We start from the raw sequence: 13885 nt of genomic DNA, 5'->3' as shown, positions 1-13885 counted from the left end.
GTTAAAAAAGATCCAGAAGTCTATACTTTGGCCCACCCAGAGCTAGCAGAGAGATGAGGTCAGTGGCGATGTTTCTGGCCAGCCCTGCTGCCGGCGTTCTGGTGGGAGGGAGTCAGTGGCTGGCACAGCAATATCTGAGGCGTGCGGTGCTAATGCCACTTCAAAGGCAGCTCCCTCCTATTTTTATCCTAGGGCAGGAGCCTGCCTATGCAGTTGCCTCTTGAACAAAAGGTTCTGCCAGGTCTCTGACACCTTTTAAGGCCTCACAGACTCTTCTCACAATAACAAGAATAATCTGTTGTGCTACGTGGCATTTGATTTATAAACACAATCTCTACTCTACCCATAATCTTGAAACAGTAGCGAGCATTCTTACCATTTTACAACCAAGGAAAGTAAGGCTGGGAGAGGTTGAATCATATGGGTAAAAAGAGGCAAAGGCAGGACTCCCAGGTCAGTGTGATGTCCAAATTCACATTCTTTCCATTATAACATGCTGGCTTCTATTGTCAGTTATAACTCTCAGCCTCTCTCACAAAGGGATTGCCTTCAAACCTAAAATAAAAATTTTTTAAACTTTATTGTTTTAGAACCAAAAATTTAATCTGATAGTTAATCTAAGATGAATTAAGATAAATGGTTAATGGCAAAGCCAAGATGAGAAGCTCTAGCTACAAGACATTATCTCTTATTTTGATGTCTAAGTATGTTTATTGCATTCATGGAACTATTTAAGCAATGTATGGTTACTTGGCTACTTTTCTATTCAATAGTACAACTTATTAGTCCCGGTTATCTGCACTATTCTTGGTAAGCAGAATAATATTGCTGATTTCGGTTTAAAAAAATGGACACCTCCATTTTTTAGATAAGAGACAGCTACAACAGAATTTCCCAAAACTCCACTTCTTCCACCAGGAAGATTTAAGGTTCACTTGAGAAGGCAGGGAATACGTGATAGAGACTGTCTTATTAAGAGACTAGAACAAAAATGACCTTAAAATTCTACTATCCCCCTGACTACTTAATTGTATCTAAATTACATCAAGGGAGCATTTGTCCTATACTTAAAGATCTCTAGGTAATGGAATTCTATATCTCTATGGAGAACTTCCTTCCAATGTTGACCTGCTTCCATTGTCAGAAAAATTGTAATCGAAAACTCTTTAGAGCTGGAATTGCCCCAAGAGATCAGATAGTAGAAACTGCCATTTCCTACACCTGCTTGCAATCTCACGATAAGCGGTAAATTAGCTTTCAGCTTTCTCTTCTCCAACTCTAACCCATCCCAATTTCCATTATCTTTTTCTTCTTTGGTCTTTATTTTTAAATCTTACAAGTAGATTTTGGGCTGTCTTTAGGATTCATGAATCATTTTTCTAAGACTTTTCTCATTTGGGGAAGCAAAGCAGTTTAAAACCCTTACACTTCCACTGACCTAAATGCAAATCATTTATTTGAAGCATGTTACAATCTTTTACCTGTTTAGAAAATCTGATTTTTCATAAACATTGATTAATCCTATCTGTCTTGCCAAACATGTCTTGATGTTCATATTGGTGTGCATGTATTGGGGGTGGTGGGATGGGTCTATTTGTGTGAGTTCCTCATCACATGTAAATGACATGTGAGAAGGGCTACATCTTGGGACAGGACCAAAAAGTTTGGTGAAGATAACTGAATTTCCTGATTATGGCAGTCTGATAAAGAAATTATTATTCATTCATTTCACAAATACTTACTAAACATCTACTTGGCAGGCACCATTCTAGGTCAAGGGATGTCTTAATGAATAAAACAATAACCCCTACTTTATTTTTGTAAATTTAATTTTATTTATTTTTTTATACAGCAGGTTCTTATTAGTCATCAATTTTATACACATCAGTGTATACAGGTCAATCCCAATCTCCCAATTCATCCTTGGTGTCCATACTTTTGTTCTCTACATCTGTCTCAATTTCTGCCCTGCAAACCGGTTCATCTGTACCATTTTTCTAGATTCCACATATATGCGTTAATACACGATATTTGTTTTTCTCTTTCTGACTTACTTCACTCTGTATGAGTCTCTAGATTCATCCACATCTCTACAAATGACCCAATTTTGTTCCTTTATATGTCTGAGTAATATTCCATTGTATATATGTACCACATCTTCTTCATCCATTCGTCTGTCGATGGGCATTTAGGTTGCTTCCATGACCTGGCTACTGTAAATAGTGCTGCAATGAACATTGGGGTGCATGTGTCTTTTAGAATTATGGTTTTCTCTGGGTATATGCCCAGTAGTGGGATTGCTGGGTCATATGGTAATTCTATTTTTAGTTTTTTGAGGAACCTCCATACTGTTCTCCATAGTGGCTGTATCAATTGACATTCCCACCAACAGTGCAAGAGGGCTCCCTTTTCTCCACACCCTCTCCAGCATTTGTTGTTTGTAGATTTCCTGATGATGCCCATTCTGACTGGTGTGAGGTGATACCTCATTGTAGTTTTGATTTGCATTTCTCTAATAATTAGTGATGTTGAGTGGCTTTTCATGTGCTTCTTGGCCATCTGTATGTCTTCTTTGGAGAAATGCCTATTTAGGTCTTCTGCCCATTGTTGGATTGGAATAACCCCTACTTTATTTTTTTTTATTTTTTTATTTTTTAACCCCTACTTTAGATGGAGCTAAATTCTAGTGGGGAGAAGCAGATAAACGAAATAATTAAATAAACATTCATTATGTTAGATAGGCATAAGCCTAAGGGGAGAAGTAAAGCAGGGAAGGGGGATAGGGAATCTTGGGGTTGGGGGGAAGAGAGAGAGAGATTGAGAATAGCCAAATAGTGATCATAAGATATCTGAGTAAGGCCTGAAGGAAATGAAGTAGGATCACCCTAATATCTGGAGTACTGTGTTCCAGGCAGAGGATCAGCGAGTATAAAGGTCCTGAGGCATGAGGGTACCTGATCTGTTCAAAGGATAGCAAAGAGGCCAGCGTAGCTGGAGCAAAGTGGTAGGGAGAGAACAGGAGGAGATGAAATCAGAGGTATAAGGAGGGGTGAAACCAGCAGATTTTGTAGGGCCTTGTGGGTCAGTGGAAGAATTTTGTTTCCTGTTGTGAAATGAGAAGCGATGACAGAGTTTTAAACAGAGGACTAAGTGACATAATCTGACTTAGGTTTCAACAGGATTCTCAATATGGCTGCCGTATTGAGGCTAGACTAAAGGAGCAAGGGTGAACTGGGGAAACTAATTAGGAGACTATAGCAATAATCCAGGCAAAAGAGTATGGTGGGTTAGCCCAGGATGGTACCAATGGAGATGGTAAGAAATAGTCAGATGCTGGATGTATTTTAAAGCTGACAGTTCAGGTGTGGAGTGTAAGAGATGGGGAGGAGTCAACAATCACTCCAAATATTTTAACCTGAGCAAATGGAAAACTGGCAGATGCCTGGTGCTTTCTTCTATTCATGTGCCCTTTCATGGACCTCTGCTTTGTAGAAGTTCTAATCAGTGATTTATAAGTCAAAAGAAATGCCATTTATTCCTGTTGGCTTTTATTAGAATCTGCTTATGATAAAGTATATGTTTGTGATGAATATTTATGATCATGTGTGTTTAGAGAGAAAGGAGTCGAAGGAGTTGAAATAACATTTGTCAGCTGGAGATTCTCTACTGTGTATGTGTAAGCAGGATTTCAGCCAAGAGAATTTTTTAGCTTATAAGGTTTATGGTATGAAACAGTTTGAACTTCAAAACGTATATCACATTCAACTTCTTTGGCTTCTAGGGCTATTTGCATTGCTTTAGAATTCACTTCTTTGTCCTAGGTAAACCTCAGATGACCTTTCCTTATTTTAAATGTCAAGTGTTTCCTGGCAGCTAAATTGGTTACTGGACAGTTTCACAAGGAAGCTCACTAAGCTGCTTCATTAACAAGCTATGTGGATAAGTCAACATCTAATTGACATTAAAGATAGTTCATGTCAAGCGGAGAAAGGCCCCCCGCTCCTCTGAACTTTTCAGCTGACCTGAATGCAGGGTGCCCGGTGTCTCATCTTCAGAGAGAGGGAGTACATCTCATGTGATGTATTCCCTACTCACTGGTGCCTACCTGTGCTTGTGACAAATGGCAAGATGCCAGTATCAATTAATCCAAAATTAAGATTTCAATGACCCTTTCCAAAATTTCTAACATCTCATTCCATTTAGTTTGCTTGGATTCAAATCTTTTTTTGAAAAGATATTTTTTCAAAACAATTGCATTCCAAGTACAGTGTCATATGTATTTGATTAAGAACCCTGATATGAGACTGCCTGAGTTCAACTCCCCCCACTCTAGCACTTTTTAGCTTTCTACCCTTGCGGAAGTTACTTACCCTCTTTAAGTGTCACTGTCCTCATCTGGAAAATAGGGATCTTAAAAGTGCCTACTTCATGGGGTTGTTATGAGGAATATATGAAATATTCCACGCAAAGCAATTAGCACCCGCCACTGGGCACACAGTAAGTGATCTACTAGTGTTGGCTATTGCGGAAGGCAGAAGCAGGAAAAATGCTTCCTTTGTGTTTATCCTTCTGATGGGAATACATAACACTAGGTGATTCGTGAGTTCAGTGTGAATATTTGCAGCCTTTAATGCATGCATTTTATTGGACGAGCTAAAGAGTGACATGTACTCTCATGGATTCAACACTTAAATGGCACACTGGTCTAAATACACAGAGACTTGTTCTACGTGCAATATTAACTATGCCACCTGCCAGATGACATGGCCCCTCAGTCAGTTTGAATGATATCTTCATGGGTTTGCTTTTGGTGATTGTGTTTCTGGAAGTACATCTACTTAAGGAGATCAAGACATTATATCTGCATTAGTTTTATCTAACAAACTGGCGGAAAAAGGATGCAGAAAACCTGAGGGAGTGAACACCATAGATGTTATTTTCCCTTCGTTGGAAAAGTGAAGAAGAGCATGAGGTGGTGAAGGTGCTCTGAGAGAGCGGAAGCAGCCTGGAATATGTGAAGGAATGGCTGGAGAGGAGTATAAGTAGATGTACTTTATGTTATCAGGATCAATGGGGTAAAGTTATGGGAGGCAAAGTTTGGTTCAATATATGGAAGATGTTCTCAACGATTAGAGCTTAAGCACTGCCTGAGATGCCCTGGAAATGAGTGAGGCACCTTCTCTAGGGCAAGGCCTGGGTGCGGTATAAGGTTTCAACTTTTAAGACTATTTGAAGTTATTAGATAAATTTCTTGAGATTAATTAGTAGAAAAAAACACATTTCATTCTATTTTTAACCTATATTTCATTTTAAAAAGAAAAATAAGAGAAAGAACTATATGTTCTACTGAAAATGATAATGTTATATAACAGAATATTAAAGTGGAAATTTCCCCCAAGGCCCTCAAATATAAGAGATGCTGCACACTGAAGTGAGATTCCAGATTAAAACATAGACTTTACAAAGAAAATAGCAGACATGAGTGTCCCGGTGTGTTCACAGAATAGCAAACCACTTCCACAATTCTTGAACTCCTTAGGTCCAGGTTATTAAAGGGGGTCAGAGTCTGGTAAGGAGAGAGGATTTTGTGAGGAGGAATTCTGGAATGCTGCAGATCAAGTGTGTGTTTGGAGTAGGTGGAGTTGGGGGGCCCTACCCTCTCACCTCCAGCCTTGTGAGAAAAGAGTTTCAAAGTGGCTTCTTAGGGAACTTGATCCGAGATGTCAGCATGCAGATGGATGGGAGGTCAGAGTGGGTGGGCTGCAGTCAGTCTGACTCCCTCCCAGGATATCTACAGGGTGAGAGATGGTGTGAAAAACTGTTTTGGCAAAGAACCAGGAAATCTGCTGCTGCACTCCCAAAGGCAAATGATGTAAGCATTCCCCATGGACCAGAGCAGTCCAGGAGTTAGGAAGAGCTGGATGGGGTCATCTTGGGGCCTCTCCAAGGGTGCAAACAGACCCTAGTAGCTACAACAGTAGGTAGACAGCTTTCTAGGGGGTGCAGATTGAGTTACAAGTTAACCCCTAGAATTGAGATGAATTGGCATGAACCAAGGACTACAGATGAGCTATCTGATAGCAATAAGAATCTTCAAATATCCCTTGAAAGTTTTCTTCTCTGGGCCTCCCTGGCTCTGAGAGTGAAAAGCCAGAATATGATGTTACCAAATCAAGTAAAAATTTCTTTCTGCTCTTTTTTTCTCTATCCTGTCATTCTAACCTCAGGGGGCTGGAAGTCAGGGTTTGCAAGCTAGGAGAGGAAGAGGAAGAAAGCATGAAGAAGCCAACCACAGTGCCTTCCCTGAAGGAAGGTGATCCTCCTGAAATGGGCCGCAGTTGGGGAAGGAGAGGAGATTTAACTCTAAGAGGAGATTGGAGTTTGTTATTCCAGTGGCTGGAATATTCTATGTTGAAATCAAGTGGTTTGGGTAACTTAGGGTAATGATAGGACTAGTCCTAAAAGGAAGCAGAATGTCACAGGACCTGCTAAGTTTCATAAGCAGCAGTGAAAAAATTTCTTTCATTAAAAAAACTTAAATGGTAGTAGGAGACAAAAAGAAATAAGCATTTTGATGACACATCATACATAATAATACACAAAAAAATAACCAATTTAACATACTGGTTACAGTTAAGTGCTCTCATATCAAAACTAAATTCTTTTGATAGTAATACAACCCAAGATAGAAACTCCAACACAGAATCTAACCCATGTGTGGCTAGGATTCTACCATCAGACATCTAAACTCCAAAACAGAAGAAACACTTCTGTTATTTTCAGGTCACTTTGGTCATTTCTGGCTCAGGATAGATCACATGGCTTCATTTAGCCAGCCAAGCAGAGAACAGCATGAGCCTTGGGACAGAGATTGACAGAAGGAAATAGCACCAAAGAACAAGATGTGAAAATTGCTTTGGGGAAATACGTTAGAATTAGGGGTTTGGGTGCAGGCAGAGACTAGAGGCCTGAAATACTTTTGGCATGAACAGAAACAAAAATGTACCTAAAGAACTATTTATTTATACCACAGTTGCATCTCTAACCTAAGACAATTTGTAATTTTATTCTATTGTTAGCATTTAAAGGAGCATGAAGTCACATTTGGCAGTCTGAGGAGTATATAGAAGAGCAATTGTCATTTTGTTCATTGAGGTCATTGCACTCTTCCTTTACGACCTGCACTGCTGCTATATTTGGCGTATGTCTATTCTACATGAGACTTTTCTTAAAAGCTTCAATGCTATTTTAAATTTCTCTTCAGAAAACTATGACTTACTCTTTCAACACTATACTTCAAAGTTTTACTCTTTCTCCCCACATTCAACTGATTAATGTTTTTTGCCTTAGCTGAAAAACAATCCCTGATGTCTTTGTTTTTAGAGTATCATTCAACAGTGTTTTGAACTTTTACATTTCTGTTAAGATTCCATTCTTCTGAAGATTTCCCAACTAAGTGGGTAGAACAAAGACCAGAAAATAAAGTTCTCTCTTTCATCCAGTGTTTTTCATGCCCTATCACTGAGGTGTATGCCTTCACATTGTACTTAATACTTCCAAATATATTGTAATTATTTATTTTTCCAGTTATTAGCCAGTGATGTTAGTTACCTGTATGTATATTCAGGAGCCTCTCCTATATTTCTATGGAGACCTGAGTCTTTTTGTTGCCATCCTTTACGTCTCTATTGTTTTAAAGACCAGACTAAAGCAGGTGCTGTATCTGATGGAAAACAGATATCATTGGAATGTGAAAAGCGTCCCAGGGACTCTATAGACCAATGTTGTTCTCTTTCTTCCAGAGATTAAGGACAAAAGGGAGACATAGACACATACTGTGGGAGAGAAGAGCTAATTCCTCTTTATCATGCTGAATGATAATATTTCTCACAGTGTACAAAACTGGCTATTGGTCCTGTCAAGATAGGTAAAGAGTCTCTTCTCTAAATTGACTTCTGATTGACTAACTCACAATTGCAGAGCTAAAAACTGTACTGGATTGTATGCTTCCTGAGGAGAGGGACTTTATCTGAAGCATCTTTGTATCTTTTGCTCATGGGAAAGTGCCTAGAAACATTAGGTATTCAATAAAATTTTTGTTAAATGAATAAATGAATGAAAACAATGCACTAACAATGTGGAATAGAAACCAAGTCCTTAAATAGTGACTTACTGGATTTAGATTAAGAGAAGGAGATTAATGAAAACAAGTTTTTGCTAAAAGTCAACCATTATTACTAAAGTTTTTTTTTTTCTTTTGGCTGTGTCCCTTGAGGGATCTTAGTTCCCCCACCAGGGATCGGACCCGGGCCCCACGCAGTGAAAGTGCTGAGTCCTAACCAATGGACTGCCAGGAAATTTCCCCATTATTGCTAAAGTTTTAATGACTGAAAAGAGAGAATCAAGATTCATTATATTGACTCCCTTATTCTTTATATGCAAAACAAGATTGAACCACCCACTTTCTTTGTGTGCCTAATGGAATAACAACAACAGAAATACCTAAACATTTTAATCTGAGACATTTTGTCCAAATCCAGGTGTTGCTATTCATTTTAAATTTAAGAACTTGATTAAGAAAGAAAAGCTGTTGAAACCATTTATAGTATCTGAACACATTTTTAAGCATGGCAATGCTTTTTGTTCAAGAAACACAATGTTATGATACTTCCAAGTTGACTCATTTCTCTTAAGTGTGCCTTTGATACTTTTTGCCAAGAGTTTGTCTAAGGGTCTCATGCGAATGGGAATGTGTGAGAATATAATGTATATAACCAGACTTCAAGGTCCCTGGAAATACAGAATGGGTAAAAAGAGAGAATAAAAGGGCTTTCAGTAATTTATATTTCTGCATATTAGACAAACTGAACATTTAGCATATACAAGGGAATATTTCAGGGACACACACTCTCAAGGAAATAAGGAATGTAATACACATAAAAGGAACCAAAGCACAAATGAAACACGTGGCTGAAATGTTTCCTTCAAGACATGGGCAATACACCACACTCAGAAAATAAAGATTGATGTGATTTTCACTATTGTATAAAAAGAATCTGGCTGGAGAAAGGCGATCTACTCCATCAGACCAGTAACACTGAATACATCTAAGTAGTTTTTCTTTGTTTTTGCTGTAATCAGTGGATCAATATAACATATTAAAAGTCACTTGGGAAAAGTACAAAGCCCAGTAGCTCATGGTCTGTTTCCAGAGTTATCAGTATGTTAAGTTTATTTGGTATCAGGAAAACAGGATTAGAATGAGGGTGGGCTGTGGATATAGATATGAATATGAACAGTGCAGACAGAAGTAAGGGTGGCTCCCAGTGATGACAGGGCACCTGCCATGGTGGTTATGACTAAGAAAGATGGTAGCAATTGGAGCTATGGGTTCAGAAAAGGAGAGCAAGGAGGAGGTCCTAAATGAGGGCCAAGTCCCAGACCAGCACTAATAATACACCGGGTAGAGGCAGCCTATCTTGGCTTTAGGACTAAGCATTGTGGTGATTTGATTTTTATAGTGCTTAGTAATGGTGTGGAGAATACATTGGAATAACAGTCAATCAGCATAAACCAACATGAATGAGATATATTAACATTTTCATTATTTCTAGCAGAGTGGACGCTCTCTTTCTCTTCCTGGAAGACCAGTCCCACCCACCATCTCTACAACATCTCCTTGGGTATACCAGCCTGCTTATAGCTACTCTAGCAAACCAACTGATGGGCTAGAGGAAGCAAACAAGAGACTAACTCCTGGGGAAGCAGCAGCCAAGTCTTCTTTTGGTTTACTGGATGATGCCTTCAGACCCAGAAACATTCAGGAATCCATTATGGCAAATGTGGTCTCAGCAGCTCGGAGGAAGGTGCTTCCAGGGCCGTCTGAGGATTGGAATGAAAGACTGTCCTATGTCCCTCAAACCCAGAAGGCCAATATGGGCTCATTTGGAAGGCAAGAGTATAATGTTGCATTCCTACCCAATAATAGTATGCCCACCAACTCCCAACATGATTCACAGGTACCATATGCATATTATAGGCAGCCTTCCAGAAATGATTCTGAAATAATGTCCATGGAGACCAGGTCTGATTACTGTGTTTCAGTAACCAATTGCAACTATAACCCACACCCTAGGGGATGGAGACGCCAAACATGAAAGTTAGAAGAACTGATCATGTGCCACTTATAATTTTTTTTTAATGTTTCTTTGCAGTGGTTTTGACTTTTCCAACAGATTTAGATTCACTTTTGATCTTGGCTTGTTCTCATAGGTCATTTATCTGAGTTTGTGTGTGTGTGTGTGTGTGTGTGTATGCACATGTGAGCGTGAATCACTTCCTTCTCTGCAGATGCATAGAGAATTTCTTTGAAGAAAAATTCATTTTCTGTGCTGATGGCACTTATACGTAATTCATAATCTTAATTCCATTTTTTTCATTAATATGGAGTAGTCTAGGCAACTAAACTCTCTCAATTAAAATGAAATTTAAGTATTTTCTTGTATGTGCCTTAGTCTAGGATGGAATTAATGAAATATGGTATGCTAATTGTCATTAGCAGTAACAGCAAGAATATATAACATTGGAGAATTTTTCAATGGGGATATGACAATGAATAATAATTACATAAAAAGGATTTCCTTGGTGGTATTTTAAGCATTTCTCTGAAATATATTTAAAATCTGATAAAATTTGGTTTTTGGAATTGAAATATAGATGTTCTCAGAAAGAAATAAATATTTGAGAGTAAGACAATTATACATTTCAGACGGATTTTTGAGATAAATGGCGTAATATGTGGGGAATAGAAAGATTTAGGTACAGGATTTACTTTTTTTTTTTTTTTTTTTTTGCGGTACGCAGGCCTCTCAGCGGCCACGGCTCACGGGCCCGGCCGCTCCGCGGCATGTGGGATCCTCCCGGACCGGGGCACGAATCCGCGTCCCCCGCATCGGCAGGCGGACTCCCAACCACTGCGCCACCAGGGAAGCCCTACAGGATTTATTTTTAATCTACTTAAAGCCAGTAGCCTGAGACAGGAATAGATTCTGGGTTCAGGCGTTCTCATTTGTCAAATGAGAATATCAGATTATTTAATCTCTTATATCCTTAACAGCTCTGATATTCTGAGTTTCTCTCATTTGTAGAATGACCCTTGATGCATTATGCATTTTTATTGCTCATCATATAAATATCAGATTAAGTTTAGGAGTGGATGAGGTCCCTGGTGTCACTACATGTATCATTAAAGGTCCAAGAGGAATTGTTGGGCGGCAGGTTTTGTGCTATGTGTTATGTGGAGTGAGGGTTGATGTGAGGAAAAAAAGCTATTAGTGGATTTAAGGAAGTGGTAGAGGATGTGTCTGTTATTATGCAAACGTAGGTCATGACCATTTATTTAGTTATGGAAAGCATGCCACAGAAGCCTATGCAACAAGTGGTGCTTCTTTAGAAAGACATCATTAGGATGTTCAAAGGAAGTTAAACAGTTGCTTGGACAATTCCATGACCCATGCCTTGTTAGCATGACCATGAGACAATCAGTCAAACACCTGCTCCTCACTGCCATACCCACAAAGTATTAAATACAAGGAAATTCAAAGTATTTTACATCATAAACAAGAATTGAGAACATTTTAAAATGAAAACATCTTGAGTGTTCAAAACTTTCTTAGGTTTCTAAATATGATTATTTTGTTTTGTTTTACTTTTTTTGACTCTTGAATTTATCACTATGATGGTCTCTTTCACAGGATAAAATTTTTTTAAATTGCCAGGATACAAGTAATCCCTTATGTTGGAAACAAAGAAATAAAAAGTTGAAGAAATCACAGTAAATTCTATTGGTAATGGAGTCACCCAGATACTAATTTGTTCAGTTATTAAGAAGAGTACTTTCTAAATTTATAGTGTTAAATTATCTTAAATTGATACAGCATTAATTCTCTCAAATTATAAGATATAATTATTGATTCCTAAAGAATTCCTAAAGATTCCTAAAGAATTAAAAAAATAATGTCTGGTATATTGATTAATCTGTCAGGAATTCTCAGGAATCCCCACATAAAAATTCTTATAGTGATTCAGTTATTCTACATGTCAATGTTTTAAGATATGCAGAATTTAGCAGAAAAGATTTTGTGTGACAGGATCATATCCTATTTTGTTGCTTTCTTTTATGATGCTAGAAGTTATTTCCTTTACTCCTTAGATTTTAGATACTTCAATTCCAGAAGTTGATATACATTATATTATTCACTAAAACTTTCACTAGACTCAAAATAGAGAGAAGCAGACATTTTAAACTTAAATATTATTGTAAAACAACCATCTCCCTCTTTGCATGCACTAGATCAAAATAATCATGGTATTAAGCTATTTGAATTTATTCTAGACATCATGAAAATGACAGTACATGGCAGGAAAGTTATGCATTTTTCATTCACAAGGAAATGACTGTCTCATATTTTTATTAGAAGTCAATGTTTCAAGAAGTCATACTTTGCAGACATAATTCTGAAAAGCAGAAGTGCCATTGTCAAATCATCACAAAATGTATGGGTATTTATCTCCAGTTTACTCAAAAGGAGTAAAGTTAGATTGCTTACACTCAAGCTAGTGTTTGAGCTAAGGTTGCCATGCTGATATCTGATTCCTTTTGAGAATACCTAGATAACTACTGTTCTCACAAAAATAAAATCAGTTTGTCTTATATTCCAAATAATAGTCTTTTTAGAGAAGAGCTGTTGCTTTGTAAATATATACCACATGTGTTGTAAGACATTTTTCTACTAGTAGCAGTCACATAGGTACAGAGTTCTGTTCTACCATGGATTAAAAAGCATTCTCTAAAAGTACACTAATTTGGCACCTCCTTTCCATCTTGAGTTTAAATATATCATTGCATGTGTGTGAAGTGTCTGTTATTAAGATGATTTAAATACTGTGCTGTATTTTAAGTTTTATAACTGCACAATTCTAGTCCATTTATCTCTGAATATGTCTCATGTTTTGGCCCCATCACCCACACTGGAAAGGGCTACACAGTTAGGGCTCAAGCATATACATATATATATTAATCAATTGCAACTTTGGATAAAAAAATACATCAAATAGGCTCAGTTATTATAATTAGATAGGAACTGTAGAAATGTTTGTTTTTAAGAGAAAGTAGATTTTCACATTTGATTTCCTTTTAAAGTAGAAGTATCTACATTGTCCACACCTTTTCTTCTAAAATAGACTATGTTCTCCTGCTTATTAGCTTAACATTTCCACCTTTGTTAATCCCAATAGACTGTATTTGAAAGATGCATACTGAAAATCAAAATTGTATTAGTAATAAATATTAACTTGAAAATCAACTTAAACAGCCTTTTTATTTTTCCTTATAAAAAATTGTTTTGAAATAGTTTTCACTCCAAAGATTTAACCTTATCTACTACATATTTTTAAATTTTAGTTTCTACTGTATCAGCTTCCAGACATATCAAAAGAATTTCATGCTGGCTGGTAACATTTTAGCTATAACATTTAAAAACTTGTTGTGAGTTGTGAGTTTAAGTTTTATTTGGGGTCTTACTGAGGACTACAGCCAGGAAGACAGTCTCTCAGTAGCTCTGAGAAACTGCTCTGAAGAGGCAGGGTAGGAGCCAGTATACCTATGAATTTTTTTGCTAGGAAATACTGGTAGTCAAGCAAACATCTTAGTAAAAGATTATTGCTAATCACATAGAACAGATATCTCAAATTAATGATTTTTGTGCTTTTCTGCAAGAAACTGGGCTCACTGAAATTCTTCCTGAGATGTGCTTCTTAACTACCTAGGGGCCTGTTTATCCAAAGCACAGAATGCCTCATACGTTTTTTCCATGCTGTATTTTCC

General features: G+C 37.6%; 1 protein-coding gene across 4 annotated transcripts in view; it reads left to right on the top strand.

Annotated features, from left to right (window-relative positions):
* SYNPO2 (synaptopodin 2) overlaps positions 1-13364 on the top strand; it is a 171855-nt gene extending 158491 nt beyond the window's left edge. Inside the window, exons 5-6 of one of the 4 annotated variants that reach the window (XM_067735185.1) lie at positions 9615-9952; positions 10864-13364. In XM_067735185.1, coding sequence (XP_067591286.1) covers positions 9615-9952; positions 10864-11011 — 486 coding nt within the window. In that variant the 3' untranslated portion in view covers positions 11012-13364. Of the gene's footprint in view, positions 1-9614 lie in introns of all 4 variants that reach the window. The other 3 variants (XM_067735184.1, XM_067735183.1, XM_067735186.1) reach the window with 3 other exon arrangements.
* The last annotated feature ends 521 nt before the right edge of the window (positions 13365-13885 follow it).

The sequence above is a fragment of the Pseudorca crassidens genome, chromosome 4 (assembly GCF_039906515.1).
Source record: "Pseudorca crassidens isolate mPseCra1 chromosome 4, mPseCra1.hap1, whole genome shotgun sequence".
NCBI lineage: Eukaryota > Metazoa > Chordata > Mammalia > Artiodactyla > Delphinidae > Pseudorca > Pseudorca crassidens.
Note: the sequence above shows the minus strand (reverse complement) of the source record. Positions and strands in the feature narration are given on the sequence as shown.